The 24,842-nt window shown below is 40.1% G+C and overlaps 1 protein-coding gene across 12 annotated transcripts in view; it reads right to left on the minus strand.

Annotated features, from left to right (window-relative positions):
• FGGY (FGGY carbohydrate kinase domain containing) overlaps positions 1 to 24,842 on the minus strand; it is a 445,568-nt gene that overhangs the window by 262,852 nt on the left and 157,874 nt on the right. For 11 of the 12 annotated variants that reach the window (XM_007978542.3, XM_073007252.1, XM_038000610.2 and 8 more), the window contains one exon: positions 23,056 to 23,171. The exons of the other annotated variant lie outside the window; for it this stretch is intronic. In XM_007978542.3, the coding sequence (XP_007976733.1) occupies positions 23,056 to 23,171 (116 nt within the window). The remainder of the gene's footprint in view (positions 1 to 23,055; positions 23,172 to 24,842) is intronic. 12 annotated transcript variants of the gene reach the window in all.

Genomic DNA, 24,842 nt, shown 5'->3' on the forward strand with positions numbered 1-24,842 from the left:
ACTGGAGATCTAATTTACTGGTAAAAAGCATGAGATTTTGGAGTCAGGCCTGCTTTTGAATTCCTGTTCCTCCATCAAATAACCATGAGACTTTGGGACAGTTATCTACCCTCTGTGAGCTTCAATTTCTGTATCTGTAAAAGGAAGATAATTAATGGTACTTGTACCTCATTGGTTACTGGGGAAGTTCACCTGCTAATTCATGTAAAATGTTTGGCGACAGTCCCTGGCACATAATGCATACTCAACAAATGATAACCATTATCAGTATACTATTTCCTTTCTCTATTTTTTTACAGTAGACATCTTCCCTTCAAGAGCCCTGTTTCCTTCATCTTTTATTTTTTTTCAAGAAGCCAAACTGTTAGGATGCGAGTAGAGATGACAGTCTGAATTCATCTCCCTAGGATTTCTCATTTCATTGAAGTTGGAATAACAGTGAGGAAATTGCTTTACACAAGGGTTTCTGCTTTTGCTGTTGATTTAAACTGTCACTATATGCTAAAAATGAAAATGCAAATTTTGGACAAAGCTAAGGTTTCATCTAGGGCAGGAAGGTAATGCCTAGGTTGGTAAAAATTAAATGAAAACACCACTTACTGACCTACCCCAATAAAGAAATACATCAAAAAGCTAAGAACAGAATCAAACTAGATACAGAGAATAGACAATTTATGACTTAAGACCACAGTAGAAAATAGGCCTGTTTAGGAAAAGTTTGAAGTCACAATCACAAATCCTACAGAAGTATTTTATTCTCATAGGTCTTAGCACTTCCCTTTTAGTAATAACAATAAATTAATTATGTGTTTTCTCCTTAGTTGATAGGCATCTCACAGGCAGGGGCCAAATATCTTCACATGCGGTATCTCCAGTATGTAGCACAATATCTGCAAAGGGTATACTCAGTCAATATTAGTCTGGCCAATGAGTTAATAAACACATGAAGGAGTGATTTTCATCAGCATTTTCCTCCATTCATGTCGAGAATTTTCCTGGCTAACCATCAAACTTGGCCAAAGTAGTAGGAAAGTCACTCCATGAAGAAGTAGTATTTTTGGTCACACATCAATGAAGTTAGGCAGGTCGCTGACCCTCCAGGATGTAACAGCTGGAAGACACTGGGAGATCATCTACTCCAGTGGATCTCAAAGTATGGCTGGGGATCACCACTTGGGAACTTATTGGAAATGCCAGTTCTTAATCGCTCCCGAGAATTTCCGACTCAGAAACTCTAAGCAGGCCCAGGAATTAGTGTTTTAAGAATTCCCCCAGATGGTTCTGATACATGCTCTGGTTTGAGAATCACTGAATTCAATCCTCCTCAGTTCATAGAGGAGAAAGCGGAGGCCCAAAACGGAAATGTCAGTTGTTTGTTTTTTGAAAATCAACTTTTGTAATAACTAGATAATTTTAAAAGTGCCAAATTTACCACCTCTTAGCTTTGTGATGTTATTTCACCTCTCTGAGCTTCAGTTTCCTCACCTATAAAATGAGAAGGATGATAGCACTTCATAGTAGTTATAATCAAGTGATACTACATATAAAAGACACAGAATATGGTGTTTATATATACATACACACAGACACACACACACACAGAGAGACACATGTATAAATCTATAATTCTCCGTGGGAAATACAGTCAAGATTCTTATAGCCAAAAACTGTTTATATATATATATATAAATATGCAGCCCTCTTAAATAAGCGGTCATTTTTGCTGAGGCAAAAACTTGCTTGAAAGTGAAAACGTTTGTCCATGATTCATATAATTGTGCTTGAGGTTAGAGTGTGCTACCATGAAGGCTACAGGCTTCATTTTAGATTTGTGTCTGGCAAGCCTGAGCCCACAGGAGGTTCTAAACATCAGGCTGGTTTTTGAAATAATTCCAGGGTGACCTAAGCCATTAAAAGAGGACTCAGCTGGTGATAAAACGATCTTGGTAAACATGATCATCAACTTGACAAACACATTTGTTTGGAGATGTATAACCCTTAGTCTGTACCCCTATAAACTGAATTTTCAGAATAGTTTCGTATACCCAAGAGAACACAGATCTTGATCACCATCTGGTTATTAGAGTCCCTGTCTTCCTGTACTTGCATAGCTGGGTTGATGATGGCATGGGGAAATAAATCAGTTACACTGGTCAAAAAGTAGTTAGCAAAGTCCTGAACTAGTATTCACAACCTCAGGAAACAGGATTCTATAAATCTGACTTGCTTTACATATCAGTTTTTATAAGATACTCTGTGAAATAGATCCAAATACATACACATTCCCATGGGCAAACACGTGTTTCTTCATATACACAGGGGTAAGATAAAGTGGGGCAGTGTACCCCTTAGAAAGTCTCTGTCTTACCAAGTCAGAAATCTGTTCAGTTCATTCGCTTACTTAGACCGCAGGTCTTGCAAATACAATACCTAAAATATTGACATTGTACAATGGTGTGTCTCAGCTAAACTGCTGATGGGTCTAGCATCACGAAAACAGAACCTGCAGAAATTGGTACCTAGAGACTTCCATGTTGATAGCTAAAGAGTCAACAGAACCCTGAGGTTAAATAGGTGATTCATTTTTACAAAACAGATTTCTTAGTTTTCATGATTTTTAGAAATATGCCCTTTTACTCCCCTCTTGGTTCCCACATGTCATAGTTCTGATGAGAAGAGTATTTGCTGAGGAATAGGGACGTGCATTCAGGAAGAGAGAAAGCACTCTGCACAGGGCCACAAAGGACCACTGGGAGGAGATGAGACCCAGGTTGGATGGGGCTCCAGCTCAGCCACGAATTAATGGTTCTAATTATTTAATATTTCTGGGCCTCAGTTATCTTACTTATAACACAGAGTTGATGCTCCCTAACGTTTCTTTCTAAGTACTAACATTCTAAAATTTTTAAAAATTTAAAGAACTCTATAGGGGAAACAAAAGGCAAATTGGACCATATTCAATTTGGATCACATCATTTCCTTGTTTAAAATGTTTTAACAGTTCCCTGATGCCTAATGCAATAGTTTCTAAACATTTTGACTGTGCATGTCACTAAGAAAAAAGTCTTCAGATGGACTCCCAACATGGCTATTTATTACTTATAAACTGTATATAATATACTACTGAACTTATAAATTTTATGTGTGCATGTCAAGAAGCATACCTAAAAATAGAATTTAAATAAAATGAAATAAAAATGAAGATAAATAAAAATACCAACATTTCTCTCCATACCCAGTAGAGCATCTTGCTTGACATCACCTGGCGTGTAAGACCTCATTTAGAGGTTAACACATGGGGTGAAGTTTAAGTTCCTCAGCTGGAATAGAAGAAGGGCATTATGATTTTTTGGTCCCTGCCTACATCTCTGTTTCCTCCCTCCCTATTCCCTGCCTCAAACTCAGTGTTCCAGCACCTTCTTCCCACACCATATTGCTCAGCACTGAACTGTATTCATGCTGTCACTTCTGTCAGCATCCCCTTCACTCAACTCCTTATCTGGAAAACACCTCCTCATTGAAGGTGGCACTCCAGGTTGCTTACCTAGTGCCCTTCCTCCTCTTCTTTTTAAATAACACAACTCTCATTTTATTGGAAGCTGAAATGTGACTGGCAAAAAAATGGATCTTTTCCCAGATTCCCTTGCAGGTAGTGGTATGTAATACAGTTCTGGTCATTGACATGTAGGCATAAGAGACTGAGTGAGGTTTCAGAGTTAACACTGGAACAGAAGCAAAGTCCATACTTTTGCCCTTTAACCTTATCCTTCTTCCTGGAACATGGATTCGATACTGGAAGCAAAACAAGACCATAAGAGCAGGTCTTGTGGTGAGAAGGGTGTCATGTGCAGAAAAATGAAAGATGTCCACTGAGGTCAGAGATCAATGGAAACAGTGGTGCCAGAAGGAGGGGAGACCATAATAGGGTTTTTGATTTTTGCCCTAAAAGCATTGGGAAGACTTGGGAAGGTTTATGCTGGGAGGTCACAGGATTAGATTAGATTTTCATTATAAAAAAAGTTCATGCTGGCTGTAGTGTTCAGGATGGATTGAAAAAGGCAAGTCTCCATTCAACGACAAGTGTTAGAAGCCTGTTGAATAATCCAGGTGTGAGATTATGGGAACGCATGCTTGTTAGCACTTTAAGGTGGAAAGAGTTCATGAATTATAGAGGTATTTGAAGCATAAGACTGACAGCACTTGGTAACTGATTAGATACAGCATATAGAAGAAGGTGGTGTCAAGGACTTGTAGAACAGACTATTGCTATTCATTAAGATTCCTAAAACAAAAGAACAACCCTTTCCTTTGTGCTTACAACGAGATGCTGAGTGCTGCTGGAGAAAATCACACCACAGTGCAGATTTATAATAAATTCATGACGACCCCTAACAGAGTTCTGTGTACCATTTGATATCCTCCAAGTCTTCTCTAATCATCTTTTCCCCATCCTCTTACTTCTATTTTAAACCTTTTCCACATTCTGACTTTCTCACTTGGCTACCACCCTGTCAGAAGATCATCTCACTTTTTACTTCACAAAGAAAACAGAAGCCATGTGAAGGGAAATACCTTAACTTCCCCCTTCCGAGTACATGCTGCTCCTCAGATCTGAACCGTTTTTGTCTTCTTCCTACCTATTAAAATAGAAAGTCTGTATTCCAAGGCTAATCCTGCCTGCCTTCTCTGGAACTACAGTACTGATTCTCCCTTCTCTCTGGGTATCAGCAACCTGTCACTCACTACTAGAATCTTCTTCTCAGCAATCAGACATGCTCAAGCAAATCTCCATCTTCCAACAATCGACCAACCAAACAGCAAAACATTCTACCTATTTCCAACCATCTTCCTCCCCTAGTGACCACCCCATCTCTCTCTCCCCCTACATTCCGACCAAATTTCTTGAGTTATCTAAACTTTCTGGCTTCATTCTATCATCTATGATTCTAAGTCCTGACATCTGTCTTGGCTTGAACCCAGCTATATGACCTTGGGTGATTAACTTCTTTATGCCTCATTTTGGTTTTCTGTAAAAAATGCAAATGAGGTGAGATGACTACACATCTCATCAGGTTGTTGTAATGTAACAGTCCACATTAAGCACTTGGCACAGCCTCTGTGCTCAGTGTTAGCTGTGGCTACTATACAACTTTATCTTCTGCCTCACTATTATAAGCAAGTGACTTTCACTAAGGTCCCTGAGTCACTATATCAAATGAACAATATCCAGTTCTTATCTCCCTTCCTTTTTCAGCATCCTTGGAGATTGTTCCCTCCCCTTCTAAAATCTCCTCATTATCTCCCTGCCCTTCACAGGTACATCCTTAGCCTCCTTTGCAGGCGCATCTTCCTCTACCTAGCCTCTAAATTACTAAAATTTCTCTTCTCCCTCTAGAGTCTCTCACATATCTATGGCTTCAAATATCATCTACACTGATGACTTCCAAATCTCTATTTCTAGCCTTTTTTCCCAGCATAGATCCAAATGCCTACTCTACATTTTTATTTAGATATCTCAAAGGCACAAACTCATTATCTTGCCCTGTTTTATTTAATTCTCCTCTGAAACATATTGTATCTGTATCTCTAATGCTTATTTATTCATTCATTTACCAAATTATCTATTGAGTACCTACTATGTTCCAGACATATTTCTACATGCTATGTTATAAATTATTTCAGGCAGCTTATAACTAGTAGGCAAATATAAAATGAGGTAAGTGGGATCAAATATTAAGTAAACCAAACATGGGAACAAAATAAGTTGAGGTGAGGTTATAGCTTTATACCAATGGCTTATAAATCTACTATAGATGAGTCTTCAATATTCTGTCAATTCCCAAGCAGCCAAAGGGGTGAGGGATACCTTGCAGTTACTCTACATGATACCCACAAGAGACAGAGAAAATAAAAGTAATTACTCAGAACAACTAAGAAAAACTAAAAATTATCTGGACGTTAGGATAAGACAAGATTGTTCCCACGAGGCCTGCATTAAGAGGTCTCTGTGTGAGGTCATCCAGATTACCAGAGAGAGGTATTACTTTCCCAATCTGGAAAGTGGTTGAACTGAGTGGCCTTCGGAGGTTAAGTAACTTGTTTGACACCAGTCACAAAGGTAGTAAATGGCAGGGTCAGGATTCAAACTCATGTATATCTGGCTCCAAAACTCATGTTATTTCCATTACTCCAAAGTGCATTTTAAAAATAAATACCCCCCCACCCCACTCCATGCCCAGCACTGAGTCAACAATAGATCTCTACATACAATGTCGATAACAGAACAACATATGACATCGCAAAAGCTCTGGATTTTAAAGATCCCCTGGCAGTTTCTGTGCTTTCAATTTAAAGACACATGAATGGGGGAGGGAAGCAGAACATGAAGTATTAATAAACACCGTAAAATCATTACCTGGTCCCTTAAGTAGCCTCTGAAGTAAGGGCAGTGGGGGGAAAATTACAGTGGTTTTTTTTTTTCCCCTCGTAATAGATTGTACATTTCAAGAGCTAAAAGGGTATGAAATTTTAACGGAATTTTTAATGTCTTTCTAGGTTTTATGATACCACAAAGAGATCATCTTTGTTCTCCTCACCACAAGAACAGATGGGTAGCAAGGGTGGTGGCTCCATGACTCACTACCTCCTCACGCCCGCAAAGACTGTCTAAGCAGCAGGCAAACTTCTGGGATCAATAGGGTACACAGCAACGCAGTGTCTGCCAGCAAACCTTGGAGGAGGCCATTAGTCAACTGGTGACCTGCCACCCTGACCACTGCAGCCCTCTGATGCAGATTCTCAGAAAGGTTAGCTGGTGCTGGGAAACTTAAAAGGTCATGGGTATCTCGGAGTCAAAACTCCACAGAACCAGAGCGAAGAGTACTGCAGAGGAGCTACAAAGTCAGAGGTAAGGGCCACAATGGAGGCCAAAGTCACCACCTGCTAGCTGTGTGACCAAGAAAAGCTAAGCAGAAGAGCTACGATGTGTCACATGCAATAGAGAAGGCCAACCACTGGGAATGGCTGCCTTTCACGAACACTGAAATAAGTGACCTCTAAATGGATGACAATAATGGCATGAGGTCAGACGTCCAACTGAGATCCAGAAGCAAGTCCCAAGTCAATAACTTTCACAAAGCAAGGAAAAATAAATCCAAAACTGAATTGTGAATTTTAATGTGATTAAGACACATGAAGTTTTGCAAGGTATCATACTGTACACTTATTCGTCTAGAATTTCAGAGGAGCCGAGATGGTTCCAATTTACTGGACAGTCACATCTTCAGCCCTCTTCTCCCTGTGCTTTTTCAAAGACAGAGAGGGAGGAAGGAACCTCTGAGGCAGCATTTATCTTCTGTCATCTTGAATAATCTCAAGTCAGCATTGAGGAGGGGGATGTCACACAACTCTCAATTAAAATCTAGATCTATAATTTACTAATATTTTGACCTTGGGCAGGCAATTTGATGTGACAACCCAAAACTGTTCAACTGCTTCTTAAATTCACTGGCTTTAAATTATGTTTTCCATCTGGAGCATGATGTCAGTGCCTTTCATAAATGTGAGGCCCAGAATGAAACATGTGACTTCAGGTATCACTGGACTAGAACTGGGACTTTTATTGAACTTCGTCTGAGAACTGCAGCTGTATCAGCGCAGCCCAGGCCAGGAGACTGCAGCTTCATGGACAGATGTGCAGGATCTAGAGCAGACCTGTCTGGCTCCATTACTTACTGTGTGACCTTGAGCAATTTACTTAATCTCTCCTTGCCTTAATTTCCTCATCAGTAAAACGAATATAGTAGTACCTGTCTAGACTGGTTAAAGGCATTAAACAAGTTAATATCTATAAAGCACCTAGGCAAGACTGATTAATTTTGGATAGGGACGAGTGCTAAGAATAAAATACAACAGGGAAATGGAATACTGTTTGGGTGGTAAGGGGAAGCTCTTCTCTGATGACACTGAAGCTGAGATCTGAACAAAGAGAAAGAGATAGCCCATGTGAATATTTTGAGAAGGGCCATGCCAGACAGAGGGCAGAGTTAACGCGAAAGCTACATACACTGGAAATGTCTGAGGGACAAAAAGAAGGTTATTGTGGTTGGATGATGACTACGTGGGGGCATGGTAAGCAATAAAAGTCAGAGAGAGATCACGCAAGACTTTGTTGAATATGGCAAGGAGTTATTTTTTTTTCCCAACTGCAATGGGAAGCCACTGGAGGAATTTAAGCCGGAGAGTAACATGATCTGATTTACATTTTTAAAATATCACTCTGGCTGCTGTGTGGAGAATGGATTATCAGAGGGAAGGACAGAAACAGGGAGACCATTTATGAGGCTAGCACACAAATCCAGCAAGAAATAAAACTATTCTGAACTACGATACTAATAGTGAAGAGGGGCAGGAATGCCTCATTCAGGGTCCACTTTGGAGCAAAGCAGAAAGGACTTGTTGATAGATTAAATGTAAGGTATAAGAGGAAGAAGAGAAGCATCAAGAATGACTTCTAGGTTTGGGTCCTGAATGACAGGGAGAATTGTGACACCTTCTACTGAGATGGAAAAGACCAAATCTCATCAATTCTGGCTTCCCCAGGTGCAAAACTGAAATAAAACCTATTTTACAAGTTTGGTGGAAGAAAAAAATATGATAGTGCATGAAAAGAAATACTCTTCTAAGTTGTAAAGCACTGTAGGAACATTAACCATTATTAATTAACTAGTTGTTATTACCAACATATCCTGTACTTTTTTATTTGCCTGTGGATATGCACCCCTCTTTTCATGGAAAAAAGCTAAAGACCACCAGTCATGTGGACCTGACGAATTCAGGAAAACCCTTAATTCCAATAAAGATGAATCTCAAGGAAGGCTTGTGATTACGAAATGTGATTATAATTTAGAAGCAGAAATCTAATTAGTTTTATTGTATCTTGGTTGGAGAAAGGTTGTGTGAATCCAAGGATGAAGCTCAGGAAAAAAAAAAAAAATCCCAAACCTAGAAGTTGGCAATAATTACCTGGGATTATTCAAGGGGTTATGGTCTTTGGCAGATAACCTACCACCTAGAGAGAAATTTGAATTCAGAGGAATGGACAATCATTATGGTAGTAAGAACTATCATTTTCTGAAGATTTACTGTATGCTAGGAGCTTTACCTGCATTATTACCTTTAATCCTCATGATCTACTTATTAATCTTCATAATATACTAACTGAGGCTGAGAAAGATCAAGTAACTCACCCAAAGTTACATATGGCAGTAATTTCATTACAGATGACAGTCAGAATTGAAGTCAAGTCCATCTGACCCTAGTGACCAATCTCTTAACTATTAACAAGGCAACCATTAACATATTGCTTATTTATTCTAGTTTATCTACATCAGTCACTTAAGGGCTTGATCAGTGTGTTCCTAGATCCAAATGTCTCTGACTTGGGCAAAGTCCAGTTCCTACATTTGCATGACTGAAGATTGGACAATGGATTGGGTGAATTCACCTACATAAATCTTTCTTTCCTTGACATTCTTCTAGTGGTTAGCCTCCTTCAAATGTCAGTATCCAGGTTGACTAAATGTCCTCACATTGCTGAAAAACTCGAATAGGAGAAGTGGCAGGGAGAAGCAGAACCACCACAGGACCAGGGGTCAGAAGACCTGGTTTCCGGTCTCATTTCTGTCATTAAAATGCTGCAGCACCAAGGAAATTCACCTCACGTCCCGGAGCCTCAGTTTTTTGTCTATAAAATGAATGCCTTACAGTAAAATCTCTATGATCCCTTTCAGCTCTGACAATCACTGATTCTCCAGCAGTAGGAAGAGAAGTTGGGGGTGACCTCACTTTTGGGGGACTTCCATTTATCTTTCAGATGCCATATTGAAAGGAGGAACAGTTCCAGAGCAAAACCTCTGAAAGCTATTACCTTGTATCACCATGATGTGGTCAACACCACTCCTTTGCCCTTCTGGCTCTTTAGGGCTATTCCTGGAAGGGCCAGCAGCTGAAAACAGTACTTCTGGGAATCTAAGGAGTGGGAACACAGCGTTGGAACAGAGTGATGCAGGAGTGAATATTCCTGTCCTCCAGGTGCCAAGGTGTACTTACAAATGGTAAGAACTAACACTTCTACAGGCTTCATAAACCTAATATGACCTCTAATATCACATTCCAGCTTCACAAAAAACCTTTATGGAAGGGAGGGTAGCTAAGGCGCAATGTATGTGATTTTAAAAAAGAAATGGGCTTACCCCACCACCAACCCCCACCCCCCACACACACAGCTTCATAGGCACCACAAACATTCTAAAATGACTCCTACTGCCCTCAAGTTTTATTTACTGCATTAGCAGGAGTAGTAATTAGAGCCATCTCTTGAAAGGAATGGAGTGAATCTTGCCATGTTGAGTCTCTAATCAGTGGCCCCATCTTTGAGGAAAGTTAGAAGTTCCATCAGAAACTAGCCTCCCATCCACTCTCCTATCTTGCCCACCACCACTCCTCTCCACCTTGCTTCAGGTCCACTATGCTCCATCCACACCCAACAGTTCACACACATCCTGCACTCTTCCATGCCTCCATGTCTGTGCCTGCACTGTTTCTTCTGCCTTGGAAGACATTTCCCCTCTTTTCTGGTAAGCTACTACTCAAATTTTCCAGACACATAAAACGCCACCTCATGAGAAAATTTCCTTGATACCACCACCAGTGCCAGTGACTGCCTGCTCTGCTTCTCCATGGCAACTTGGATATCTGTAGACTTACTGAAAAACCTTGAGATTACTGATTCATTTACCCGCCCCTACCCCTAGTAGACATGAGGTCCCCAAAGGGATGACAAAATTCACTTTTGTGTCCCTAGTACTTAGCCCAGCAACTGGCACACAGGAGACACTCAGGGAGTGTGGCTGGATGGATGCATGACTGGATGGATGGCTAACCGGCATGGAGACCTCCAAGTCATTCTTTATCAGGCAGAAATTCGATACTAAACAGTAAAATAAGGCATCAATACTCAGAGGATAGGTACTTGCCTTCAAGAACTGTAAAGACCTAGTTCTGTTACTTAGACAGGAATGAGAAGGATGATAAGAGGATAAGGTAAGATCAAAAGCTCAGGATGACAGGCAAAGGCAAATCTCAGTCTAGAGTACCCACAGGGATGGCCCCTATATTACTCCATTTTCACACTGCTATAAAGAAATACCTGAGACTGTGTAATTTATGAAGAAAAGAGGTTTAATTGACTCACAGTTCCACATGGCTAGGGAGGCCTCAGGAAACTTACAATCACAGTGGAAGGAGAGGGGGAAGGAAGGCAGGAGAGAGCAAGAACAAGCAAGGACAATGCCAAACATTTATTAAACAACCAGATCTCCTGAGAATTCCTTCACTATCAAGAGAAGAACACTGGGGAAACAGCCCCCAGGATCCAATCACCTCCCACCAGGACTCTCCCTTGATATGTGCGGATTACAATTTGAGATGAGATTTGGGTGGGGATGCAGAGCCAAACCATATAAGCCTCCCTCAGGACAAGGGAGGTAATGGTGTGATGGGCCCCATTTAGCCTAGAAAAGTCTGGGACTACCTGTAGTTAAAGATTTCTCCAGAGCGCTCAATATAAATTAGAAAAAATGGCGCTGATATCCCATGATACAAAGATGAAGCAGCACTTCACCAAAACTCTGAGGATAGAAATAACTGAATTATCTGGCTCATTCACATCAAAATGAAAAACAAGCCACACACTATAAAGAATGAAGAGATGAATGCTTGTAAACATGTCCAGTTTTACTGGAAAAATTCAGAACATTGAATATTAATTGCCCTAAAATGATTTTACAACATCCACAACTATGGATGGCATCACCGGATGCAGGCTTCCAGCACTGGACATAATGCATGTTGTTGCTGGAAACCTCTATGGTTTGTTTACAAAAGGGAATTTCCTCTTCTTTCCCCTAAAATGAATTTGTGTGAATGCTCCCATTTCCTGCTTTAAAATCTCCCTTATTCCATCCATGGGAGAAGGAATCACCTACCTGGATCCCTGAGACTTAAAAGATTGTATAATAGTATCCATGAGGCCATGTTAAATGGGAAATGGGGCCACAGTCCTGAAGTGGAGTCCATGAAAGCTTGGCATGTATCTCTGTGATGGTTTGAATATCCCCTTCAAAAGTCATATTGATATAAAAAAAAAAGTTCAACATCACTGATCATTAGAGAAATGCAAATCAAAACCACAATGAGATACCATCTCACACTAGTCAGAATGGCTACTAAAAAGTCAAAAAACAGCACATGCTTGTGAGGTTGTGAAGAAAAAGGAATGCTTAAACACTGTTGATACACTGTTGGTGGGAGTGTAAAACAGTTCAGCCATTGTGGAAGACAGTGTGGTGATTCCTCAAAGACTTAAAGACGAAAATACCGTCTGACCCAGAAAACTCATTACTGGGTATACAACTAAAAGAATATAGATCATTCTATTATAAAGACACATGCACATGTATGTTCACTGCAGCACTATTCACAATAGCAAAGACATGGAATCAACCTAAATGCCCATCAATGATAGACTGGATAAAGAAAATGTGGTACAGGTACACCATGGAATATTATGCAGTCATAAAAAAAGAACAAGATCATGTCCTTTGCAAGGACATGGATGGAGCTAGAGGCCATTATCCTTGGCAAACTAACACAGGAACAGAAAACCAAATATCACATGTTCTCACTTTTAAGTGGGAGCTAAAGAATGAAAATACATGAACACATGTTCTTACATTTTAAGTGGGAGCTAAAGAATGAGAACATATGGAATAACACACACTGGGTTCTTTTGGAGGGTGGAGGGCAAAGGGTGGGAGGAGGAAGAGGATCAGGAAAAATAACTAATGAGTACTAGGCTTAATACCTGGGTGATGAAATAATCTGTACAACAAACCCCCATTACACAAGTTTACCTATGTAACAAAACTGCACTTATACCTTTGAACTTAAAAGTTAAAAAAAAAATGAACAAAAGCTCAGCACATTAAAACTAAAAGTCATGTTAAAATTTCATTGCCATTGAGACAGTATTAAGAGGTGAGACTTTTAAGATGTGATTAAGCCATGAGGGTTCTGCCCTCATGAATGTATTAATGCCATTGTCTTAGGAGGCACTTCTGATAAAAGAAAGCCCAGACCCCTCTTGCCCACTCTCATTCTTGTGTGTGCAGTCTCACACTCTTGCAGCCTTTGCCATGGGATGATGCAGCAAGAAGGCCCTTACCAGATTCCCAGAAGTTATTGGCACCCTTGGACACTGCAGCCTCCAGAACCCTGAGCTGAATTAAACTCTGCTGATTATAAATCATACAACCTCAAGTATTCTGTTACAGCAGCAGAAAAGAACTAATACTTACTTCTTGAGCCACCCTGTGGACTCTGAGTTCATAAATCAAGCTGATCAAGTGCAGCTTGCTTCAGGCAAGTATAGGTGGCTTCTTTTCTCTTTGTCTCAACTTATTGGCCAGTCAATGGGTGGATAAGTCAGTATTGCACAGGTTCCAAAGTCTAGCCAGATTCCAACAACAGGTAGAAGATCCCTGAACTTTGATTCAGTGCGACCAAAGACAATACTGCACTCTTGCCTCAGGTGGTTCTGTTCAGGTGGCGTATCAACTTGATCATGTTGGATAAGCTTTTTGATGTGCTGCTGGATTCAGTTTGCCAGTATTTTATTGAGGATTTTTGCACTTTTATGTCAACAGCATATACCCATCATTAGTTCATCAGTCAAGACTCTTTTTTTTTTTTTTTTTTTTTTTTTTTTAAAGACAGAGTCTTGCTCTGTTGAGCAGACTGGAGTTCAGTGGTGTGATCTCGACTCACTGCAAGCTCTGCCTCCCAGGTTCACGCCATTCTCCTGCCTCAGCCTCCCGAGTAACTGGGAATACAGGTGACTGTCACCACACCTGGCTAATTTTTTGCATTTTTAATACAGATGGGGTTTCACCGTGTTAGCCAGGATGGTCTCAATCTCCTGACCTCATGATCAACCTGCCTTGGCCTCCCAAAGTGCTGGGATTACAGGTGTGAGTCACCATGCCCAGCCAAGGTTCTTTACTTAAAATTTTTTTTTAATTATACTTTAAGTTCTAGGGTACCTATGGACAACGTGCAGGTTTATTACAAATGTATACATGTGCCACGTTGGTGTGCTGCACCCATTAACTCGTCATTTACATTAGGTATATCTCCTAATGCTCTCTCTCCCCGCTCACCCCACCCCATGACAGGCACCAGTGTGTGATGTTCCTCGCCCTGTGTCCAAGTGTTCTCATTATTCAATTTCCACCTATGAGTGAGAACACGTGGTGTTTGGTTTTCTGTCCTTGCGATAGTTTGCTGAGAATAATGGTTTCCAGTTTCATCCATGTCCCTACAAAGGACATTAACTCATCCTTTTTTCATGGCTGCATAGTATTCCATGGTGTATATGTGCCACATTTTCTTGATCCAGTCTATCAATGATGGACATCTGGGTTGGTTCCAAGTCTTTGCTATTGTGAATAGTGCCACAATAAACATAACGTGTGCATGTGTCTTTACAGCAGCATGATTTAAATTCCTTTGGGTATATACCCAGCAATGGGATGGCTGGGTCAAATGGTATTTCTAGTTCTAGATCCTCGAGGAATCGCCACACTGTCTTCCACAATGGTTGAACTAGTTTACAGTCTCACCAACAGTGTAAAAGTGTTCCTATTGCTTCACATCCTCTCCAGCACCTGTTGTTTCCTGACTTTTTAAAGATGGCAGTTCTAACTGTTGTGAGATGGTATCTCATTGTGGTTTTGATTTGCATTTCTCTGATGACCAGGGATGATGAGCATTTTTTCATGTGTCTGTTGGCTGCATAAATGTCTTCTTTTCAGAAGGGTCTGTTCATATCCTCTGCCCACTTTTTGATGGGGTTGTTTGATTTTTTTCTTCTAAATTTTTTTAAGTTCCTTGTAAATTCTGGATATTAGCCCTTTGTTAGATGGGTAAATTGCAAAATGTTTCTCTCATTCTGTAGGTTGCCTGTTCACTCTGATGGTAGTTTCTTTTGCTGTGCAGAAACCCTTTAGTTTAATGAGATCCCACTTGTCAATATTGGCTTTTGTTGCCATTGCTCTTGGTGTTTTAGACATGAAGTCCTTGCCCATGTCTATGTCCGAAATGGCATTGCCTAGGTTTTCTTCTAGGGTTTTTATGGTTTTAGGTCTAACATTTAAGTTAATTTTTGTATAAGGTGTAAGGCAGGAATCCAGTTTCAACTTTCTACATATGGCTAGCCAGTTTTCCCAGCACCATTTATGAAATGGAGAATGCTTTCCCCATTTCTTGTTTTTGTCAGGTTTGTCAAAGATCAGATGGTTTTAGATGTGTGGTATTATTTCTGAGGGCTCTTTTCTGTTCCATTGGTCTATATCTCCATTTTGGTACAAGTACCATGCTGTTTTGGATACTGTGGCCTTGTATTATAGTTTGAAGTCAGGTAGCGTGATGCCTCCAGCTTTGTTCTTTTGGCTTAGGATTGTCCTGACAATGTAGGCTCTTTTGGTTCCATATTAATTTTAAAGTAGTTTTTAAATTAACTTTAAAGTACTTTTGTCCAATTCTGTTAAGAAAGTCATTGGTGGCTTGACAGGGATGGCATCAAATCTATAAATTACCTTGGGCAGTATGGCCATTATCAAAATATTGATTCTTCCTATCCATGAACATGGAATGTTCTTCCATTTGTTTGTGTCCTCTTTTATTTCATTGAGCAGTGGTTTGTAGTTCTCCTTAAAGAGGCACTTCACATCCCTTGTAAGTTGGATTCTTTGGTATTTCATTCTCTTTGTAGCAATTGTGAATGGGAGTTCACTCAAGATTTGGCTCTGTTTGTCTGTTATTGGTGTATAGGAATGCTTGTGACTTTTGCACATTGATTTTGTATCCTGAGACTTTGCCGAAGTTGCTTATTAGCTAGGGAGATTTTGGTCTGAGACAATGGTGTTTTCTAAATATACAATCATGTCATCTGCAAACAGGGACAATGACTTCCTCTATTTCTAACTGAATACGCTTTATTTCTTTCTCTTGCCTGATTGCCCTGGCCAGAACTTCCAACACTATGTTTAAAACGAGTGGTGAAAGAGAGGATCCCTGTCTTGTGCCAGTTTTCAAAAGGAATGCTTCCAGATTTTGCCCATTCAGTATGATATTGGCTGTGGGTTTGTCATACATAGTTCTTACTATTTTCAGATACATTCCATCAATACCTAGTTTATTAAGATTTTAACATGAAAGGCTGTTGAATTTTGTCAAAGGCCTTTTCTGCATCTGTTGAGATAATCAAGTGGTTTTTGTCTTTGGTTCTGTTTATGCAATGGATTATGTTTATTGATTTGCGTATGTTGAACCAGCCTTGCATCCCAGGGATGAAGCCAACTTGATCGTAGTGGATAAGCTCTTTGATGTGCTGCTGGATTTGGTTTGCCAGAAATTTATTGAAGATTTTCACATTGATGTTCATCAGGGAGTATTGGTCTAAAATTCCCTCTTTTGTTGAGTTTCTGCCAGGCTTTGGTATCAGGATGATGTTGTCCTCCTAAAACGAGTTAGGGAAGATTCCCTCTTTTTCTATTGATTGGAATAGTTTCAGAAGGAATGGTACCAGCTCCTCTTTGTACCTCTGGTACAATTCAGCCATGAATCCATCTGGTCCTGGACTGTTTTTGGTTGGTAGCCTATTCATTATTGTCTCAATTTCAGAGCCTGTTATTGGTATATTCAGGGATTCAACTTGAATGGCTTAGTCTTGGGAGGGTGTATGTGTCCAGGAATTTAGTCATCTCTTCTAGGTTTTCTTGTTTATTTGCATAGAGGTGTTTATAGTGTTCTCTGATGGTAGTTTGTATTTCTGTGGTATCAGTGGTGATATCCCCTTTATCATTTTTTAATGTGTCTATTTGATTCTTCTCTCTTTTGTTCTTTATTAGTCTTGCTAGCAGTCTATTAATTTTGTTGATCTTTTCAAAAAAATAGCCCCTGGATTCACTATTTTTTTGAAGGGTTTTTTTGTGTCTCTATCTCCTTTAGTTCTGCTCTGATCTTAGTTATTTCTTGCCTTCTGCTAGCTTTTGAATGTGTTTGCTCTTGTTTCTCTAATTCTTTTAATTGTGATGTTAGGGTGTCAATTTTAGATCTTTCCTGCTTTCCCTCGTGGGCATTTAGTGCTATAAATTCCCCTCTACACACTGCTTTAAATGTGTCCCAGAGATTCTTGTACTTTGTGTCTTTATTCTTATTGGTTTCAAAGAACATCTTTATTTCTGCCTTCATTTCATTATGTACCCAGTAGTCATTCAGGAGCAGATTGTTCAGTTTCCATGTATTTGGGCAGTTCTGAGTGAGTTTCTTAATCCTGAGTGCTAGTTTGATTCCACTGTGGTCTGAGAGACAGTTTGTTGTGATTTCTGTTCTTTTATATTTGCTGAGGAGTATTTTACTTCCAACTACGTGCCCAATTTTGGAATAAGTGCAATGTGGTGCTGAGAAGAACGTATATCCTGCTGATTTGGGGTGGAGAGTTCTGTAGATGTCTATTAGGTCTGCTTGGTGCTGAGCTGAATACAAGTCCTGGACATCTTGTTAAGCCTCTGTCTCACTGATCTGTTTAATACTGACAGTGGGGTGTTAAAGTCTCCCATTATTATTGTGTGGGAGTCCAAATCTCTTTGGGTGCTCCTGTATTGGGTGCATATATATTTAGGATAGTTAGTTCTTCCTGATGAATTGATCCCTTTACCATTATGTAATGGCCTTCTTTGTCTGTTTTGATCTTTGTCGGTTTAAAGTCAGCTTTATCAGAGACTAGGATTACAACCCCTACTTTTTTTTTGCTTTCCATATGCTTGGTAGATCTTCCACCATCCCTTTATTGTGAGCCTATGTGTGTCTCTGCATGTGAGATGGGTCTCTGGACTACAGCACACTAATGGGTCTTGACTCTTTATCCAATGTGCCAGTCTGTGTCTTTTTAATTGGAGCATTTAGCCCATTTACATTTAAGGTTAATATTGTTAAGTGTGAATTTGATACTGTCATTATGATATTTGCTGGTTATTTTGCTCGTTAGTTGATGCAGTTTCTTCCTAGCATCAACAGTCTTTACATTTCGGCATGTTTTTGCAGTGGCTTCTACTGGTTGTTCCTTTCCATGTTTAGTGTTTCCTTCAGAAGCTCTTGTAGGGTAGGCCTGCTGGTGACAAAATCTCTCAGCATTTGCTTGTCTGTAAGGGATTTTATTTCTCCTTCACTTGTGAAGCTTAGTTTAGCTAAATATGAAATTCTGGGTTGAAAATTCTTTTCTTTAACAATGTTGAATATTGGCCCCCACTCTCTTCTGGCTTGCAGACTTTCTGCTGAGAGGTCTGCTGTTAGTCTTATGGGCTTCCCTTTGTGGGTAACCCAACCTTTCTCTCTGGCTGCCCTTAACATTTTTTCCTTCATTTCAACCTTGGTGAATCTGTCAATTATGTGTCTTGGGGTTGCTCTTCTCAAGCAGTATCTTTGTGGTGTTCTCTGTATTTTCTGAATTTGAATGTTGGCCTGCCTTGCTAGGTTGGGGAAGTTCTCCTGTATAATATCCTGTAGAGTGTTTTCCAGCTTGTTTCCATTCTCCCTGTCACTTTCTGGTACACCAATCAAACGTAGATATGGTCTTTTCACATAGTCCCACATTTCTTGGAGGCTTTGTTTGTTTCTTTTTACTCTTTTTTTGCTAAACTTCTCTTCTCACTTTATTTCATTAATTTGATCTTCAATCACTGATACGTTGTCTTCCACTTGATCAAACTGGCTATTGAAGCTTCTGCATGCGTCATGTAGTTCTCATGCCATGGTTTTCAGCTCCATCAGGTCATTTAAGGTCTTCTCTACCGGTTTATTCTAGTTAGCCATTTGACTAATCTTTTTTCAAGGTTTTAACTCCTTTGTGATGGGTTCAAATATCCTCCTTTAGCTTGGAGAAGTTTGTTATTACCGATCTTCTGAAGCCTACTTCTGTTAACTTGTCAAAGTCATTCTCTATCCAGTTTTGTTCCGTTGCTGGAGGGGAGCTGCATTCCTTTGGAGTGGAAGAGGCAGTCTGATTTTTAGAATTTTCAGCTTTTCCGCTCTGTTTTATCCCCATCTTTGTGGTTTTATCTACCTTTGGTCTTTGATGATGGTTATCTACAGATGGGGTGTTGGTGTGGACATCCTTTTTGTTGATGTTGATGCTATTCCTTTCTGTTTGTTAGTTTTCCTTCTAACAGTCAGGCTCCTCAGCTGCAGGTCTGTTGGAATTTGCTGGAGGTCCACTCCAGACCCTGTTTTTTGGGTATCACCAGTGGAGGCTGCAGAACAGCAAATACTGCAGAACAGCAAATACTGTAGAACAGCAAATACTGCTCCCTGATCCTTCCTCTGGAAGCTGCATCTCAGAGGGGCACCTGGCTGTATAAGGTGTCTGTCAGCCCCTACTGGGAAGTGTCTCTCATTTAGGCTACATGGGGGTCAAGGACCCACTTGAGGAGGCAAGTCCAGTTCTCAGAGCTCAAACACCGTGCTGGGAGAACCACTGCTCTCTTCCGAGCTGTCAGACAGGGACATTTAAGACTGCAGAGGTTTCTGCCCCCTTTTATTCAGCTATGCCCTGCCCCCAGTGGTGGGGTCTACAGAGGCAGGCAGGCCTTGTTGAGCTAAGGTGGGCTCCACCCAGTTCAAGTTCTGCAGCCACTCTGTTTACCTACTCAAGCCTCAGCAATGGCAGATGCCCCTCCCTCGACCTTGCTGCCACCTCACAGTTCAATCTCAAACTGCTGCTCTAGCAGTGAGCAAGGCTCCATGGGCATGGGACCCACCAAGTCAGGAGCAGGATATAATCTACTGATGTGCCATTTGCTAAGAATGTTGGAAAAGCCCAGTATTTAGGTGGCAGTGTCCCAGTTTTCCAGGTATAGTCTGTCACGGCTTCCCTTGTCTAGGAAAGGAAAATCCCCCAACCCTATGTGCTTCCCGGGTCGAGGAAACCCATTTTAAAAGCAGCCTCCCTCCTCTCAAGAAACTGTCTCCTGCCCTTTACCTTCATTTCTGCCTCTCACTTACTAACTTCTTGGACTTGGAATTTACATTTATTCTTTGCCTGGCTTCCCTGGTCCCAAATAAAGGAATGATCTATAAGCTAATACACTGAATCCCTTCATATGACAAACCCTGTTAGTAATGCAAATAATTACTCTATAATTCAGCCATGTTGAACACATGAATTTTCATAAAGTGGGCTACCCCAGTAGTAGAACAAAGAGATTTTCTCACGAATTAAAAAGGCAACTGGGGCATGCTGAAATGGCACCTGGATAATCAATTAGAACAGGTGGGATGTTGCTTATCTTCCTAAGGGTCCTTTCTCCCTGCTGATCTCTTCCTTCCTGTGTGCTTTTGATAGATGCTTAGGATTAGATAGGTAACTTGGGAATTAGTCATGTGTAACTAAAGGTCAAAATTTATTGACACAGATCAGTTTGTTGGATGATTTTATTGAACACAGATCATTTTATCAGCAGTATAATCCCCTACCCAAAAACTGTGTTTCGTTTTTCTCCATCAGTTCTGAATATTAAGTCAATTTGCACAGTTTCAACTGTAAAGAAATTTCTATTCAACTGTAAAGAAATTTCTACTATATTCTTTCGATGCACAAAACTATTTTTCCTTACTTTGTATAATGTTCCCAAACCAAGCCATCCAAATACCTCCTTGAAAGAAGGCATTAGGTAGTAACATTTTAGCTTTAGAAACTTGCATGTAGTTACTTAAACCCTGTAAATTTTTTCTCCTGTCCTTGAATACACCATATAAATGTTGCATTTGATCCTTAACTTACATTTCATAAATAATTCATTTAAAAAAAATTCCTCCATAAGACCATCAGTTGCTGAGGTGTTCAGTTTTCGGGGAAAGCATTTATTTACTGCATGGGCCCAGGAAGCCTGGTAAACACTTGGCTAAAAGCTCCACATGGAGCAAATTATGGTAATTGTATTAATGCTCAAATCCAGGATGCTCAATGCTCAAATCTGCTAAAAGGTTTTACACTATATTGTCCACATCTTGACGGGCAATGAGGCCATTGGAAATGTTTAACACTTCATAGGGAGGCTTTTGAGATTCATTTTTCATAGTTCCAAGAATTGCTAAAGAATGTCTAGAGGTAGCTTCCAGAGGAGTTTCTGAAAGTCACAACTGAGAATAAACAGCCTCTTAAATATCTTCTACTTTGGGTTCAGACTGAAACTACAAGCTCAGGTCCCCAGAAGTGAAAATCAAAGGAAACATCACACAATTAATTTTGATAAATGGGTAAGTTTTCATTCACGTACAGCAATATTCCGCTTAATGATATGTCTCCTTAGGACATCCATTAAAAATCCATTAACTTAACAGGGAAAAAATCTAATAAAGTTACTCTGGAAATTTTCTGCTAGATTAACATTATGGACTTCTAATGAATATTTCTTGTAGATACCGCTCCATTAGCAGAGCTAATATACTAATTAAACATGTGTCATGTGTGAGGCAGGAAAGAGGAGCAGAAAAATATAACAATAATCAGAAAATCAGAGTTGAAGTTGTACTCAACTGCCAAAGACAATGTTAAAATCACTAAATATCATTAAAGATTTTTAAAGTAAAGAGTGCCAACCTCCTAGTACAAACCATCTCAATATTTTAAACAAAAAGTCACTGAAATATGAAAATATGCCATGCCCTGTGCTAGGACAGGAAATACAAAGGTAAATAAGTGAAAATCCTTATGTCAAAGAGCTCACAGTCTAGTGAGGAATCAAGATACATATACAGGTAATCAATATATATGCTAATAAAGCTATTTTCAACATACCATGGGAATATTCAGCAAAAAACAACTAATTTTTTGGAGGGCATATACATTTTACAAATCACTTAAACCATTAGGTAACTGAAGCTGAAATGTGTGTTCCAGTAAAATATTAGTTCCTTCCAGGTCCTCCCAGTGGGAGAATTTCAATCCTGACTTACCATTTATTGATTCCATGCCTGGTTAGGCAAGGTTACTAATCTCTCTGATTCTCATCTGTAAACATGCAACAGTGCTTTTGTCAGTAGTTGTGAGAAATATATAAAACAAGGTACATACAAGCACAGAGAAATGTGCTTGGGGCATAGAAGATGTACTTTACTACCCATATAAAAGGCCTTTTTACCTGTTCACAGCCTTGCCTTGTCCCGTGAACCTAATTTATAAAATTATTTTCCTAATACTGACTGGAAGCAGTCCATACACAACCCCTTCAGTATGCTATTCCCAAGATACTCCTTACAAATATCTTCCTCGGTCTAGCCCAACAAATTTCTCTCTCTTTCTCTCTCTTCTTCCCCCCGCCCCCCCCCCCACTTCAAGACAGAGTTCTGCTCTGTCTGTTGCCCAGGCGACAGTGCAGTGGCACCATCTCAGCTCACTGCAACCTCCTCTGCCTCCCAGGCTCAAGCAATCCTCCCACCTCAGCCTCCGGAGCAGCTGACACTATTGACACGTGCCACCACGCCAGGCTAACATTTGTATTTTTCTTGTAGAGATGAGGTTTTGCCATGTTGCCCAGACTGGTCCCAAACTCCTGGGCTCAAGCAATCTGCCTGCCTCAGCTCCCAAAGTGCTGGGATTACTGGTGTGAGCCACCACGCCCAGCGCAATTTCTGATTCTATATTTCAATGCAGATTTTCATAGCATGTATCTCCACTCAGTTCATATAAATGTTAAGGCAAGAGCCTAATAGTCATGGCCTACCCGTCATAATTAACTCATTTGTCTTGGAAAAAGTAAACTTCATTCCTGTGTTTTAATGCATACAAAAACAACAAACATACAAACCACAATAACAACAAACCCACCAAGATCCTCCAGTGCACATAATCACTGTACAGATGTTTTATTCTTTTACCTATTTTGCTGTAATTATCTGCAACAAAGTCTTCCAAACCAATCATTTTCCAGAAACTGTCGTCCCAGCCTCTCTCTGCTGAGTATGTCCACTTACACACCAGGGAGCAGAGAGACCTAAGAAAACAGAAGAAATATAGAACTGATCATATGAGTGAGGCTTCCTTTATATTTTGCAAAATACCCATCCTGATATCTGCAGAGGTATTAAAGAAGTAGAATAAGCCAATGTAGATAATGACACATCCCTGCTTAGGTAAAAAGTCTTCACGGATACCTGTTAATTATGGATAGTACCTTCCTTCACTTTCAAAAGTCTCAGCCCTGGCTGGGCATGGTGGTGCATGCCTATAATCCCAGCACTCTGGGAGGCCAAGGCAGGCAGAGCACTTGAGGTCAGGAGTTGGAGACCAGCCTGGCCAACATGGTGAAACCCCGTCTCTACTAAAAATACAAAATTAGTCAGGTGTGGTGGTGGGTGTCTCTAGTCCCAGCTACTTGGGAGGCTGAGGCAGGAGAATCGCTTGGACCCAGGAGGCAGAGGTTGCAGTGTGCCAACATCGTGCCACTGCACTCAAGCCTGGGCAACAGGGTGAGACTCTGTCTCAAAAAAAAAAAAAAGTCTCAGTCCTTTCAGTCCTTTATTTGGATCCTGATTAAACAAACTGTATGTGAATATTTGTATTTACATCTATGTTTATAAGACATTTGTGAGATAATTAGAAATTACAACCTTGCTATTTGATAAAAATTTAATTATTATGAAATTTTAGATATGATATTGGTAGTTGTGGTTATGTTAACAAAAGGCTCCTTATCATTTAGAGATACATACTGAAAATGTTTGCATAAGATGATATGGTCTCTGGAATGTGCTTTAAGTAATATGAGAAGGACAAGTAAATGGCATGTGGCTAAGGGCAGGATTGGTCATGGGTGGTGGTTGGGACCTAGTGATGGGTTCATGGGTGTTAATTATACTACTCTTGCTACATGTTCAAAAGTTTCTATGATTAAAAAAAAAGTGTTTGACGTGTCTGGTGGAGATAATAAATGATACGATCATTCCAGTCTAAAGCAATATTTAGTAGGAGGAAGACTCGAATGCTGGATGCTTTCTTTTCCAGCTACATTTCTCATCAATTCACCCTTAATATTCTATAGTCTAACAATAAAAGGTCACTTGCAGTTCTCTGAAGAAAGTCATGTTCTTACGCACTTAAGTGTCTTTGCCCTAACCCCATCTGTTGGGAAAACTCATCCCAGCTTCTTCACTATGATAATTCAAACTTTTACTTAAACCTAGGCTGAGATTCCAGTTCTGGGTTAGGCACTCCTCTTCTGATTTCCCAGAGCATGGATTATGTCTTCTACTACAGCCCTTATCATGCTGGGTAAGTAACTGCTTCTTTATGTTGCTCCCCTACAGCCTTGTAATCTGTTCTCCATATTGTGACCAGGGCAAACTTTATATAATAAAATATTTTATATCAATCTCTGATTAAGATCCTTCAATTGCCACTCACTAACTTCAGGACAAATTCCAATGCATAGCAGGGCTTAAAGAACCCTTTGTGATATGACTGTGCCCATATCCACAGTCACTCTGTTCTGGCCATCCCCACCCTTGCCTTCTCATACTGCAATACTGAATTATTTGGAGTTTACTATAGTGAGCCTTGATTTCCCATTTCCCTGTGTACTGAACCCTTTTGCTTCATTCTTCCTGGAACAGTCATGCCCATTATGCATCTAACTCTTAGTTATCCTTCATGACTCAGCTCAGAT

This window comes from Chlorocebus sabaeus, chromosome 20 (assembly GCF_047675955.1).
Source record: "Chlorocebus sabaeus isolate Y175 chromosome 20, mChlSab1.0.hap1, whole genome shotgun sequence".
Classification (NCBI taxonomy): Eukaryota; Metazoa; Chordata; class Mammalia; order Primates; family Cercopithecidae; genus Chlorocebus; species Chlorocebus sabaeus.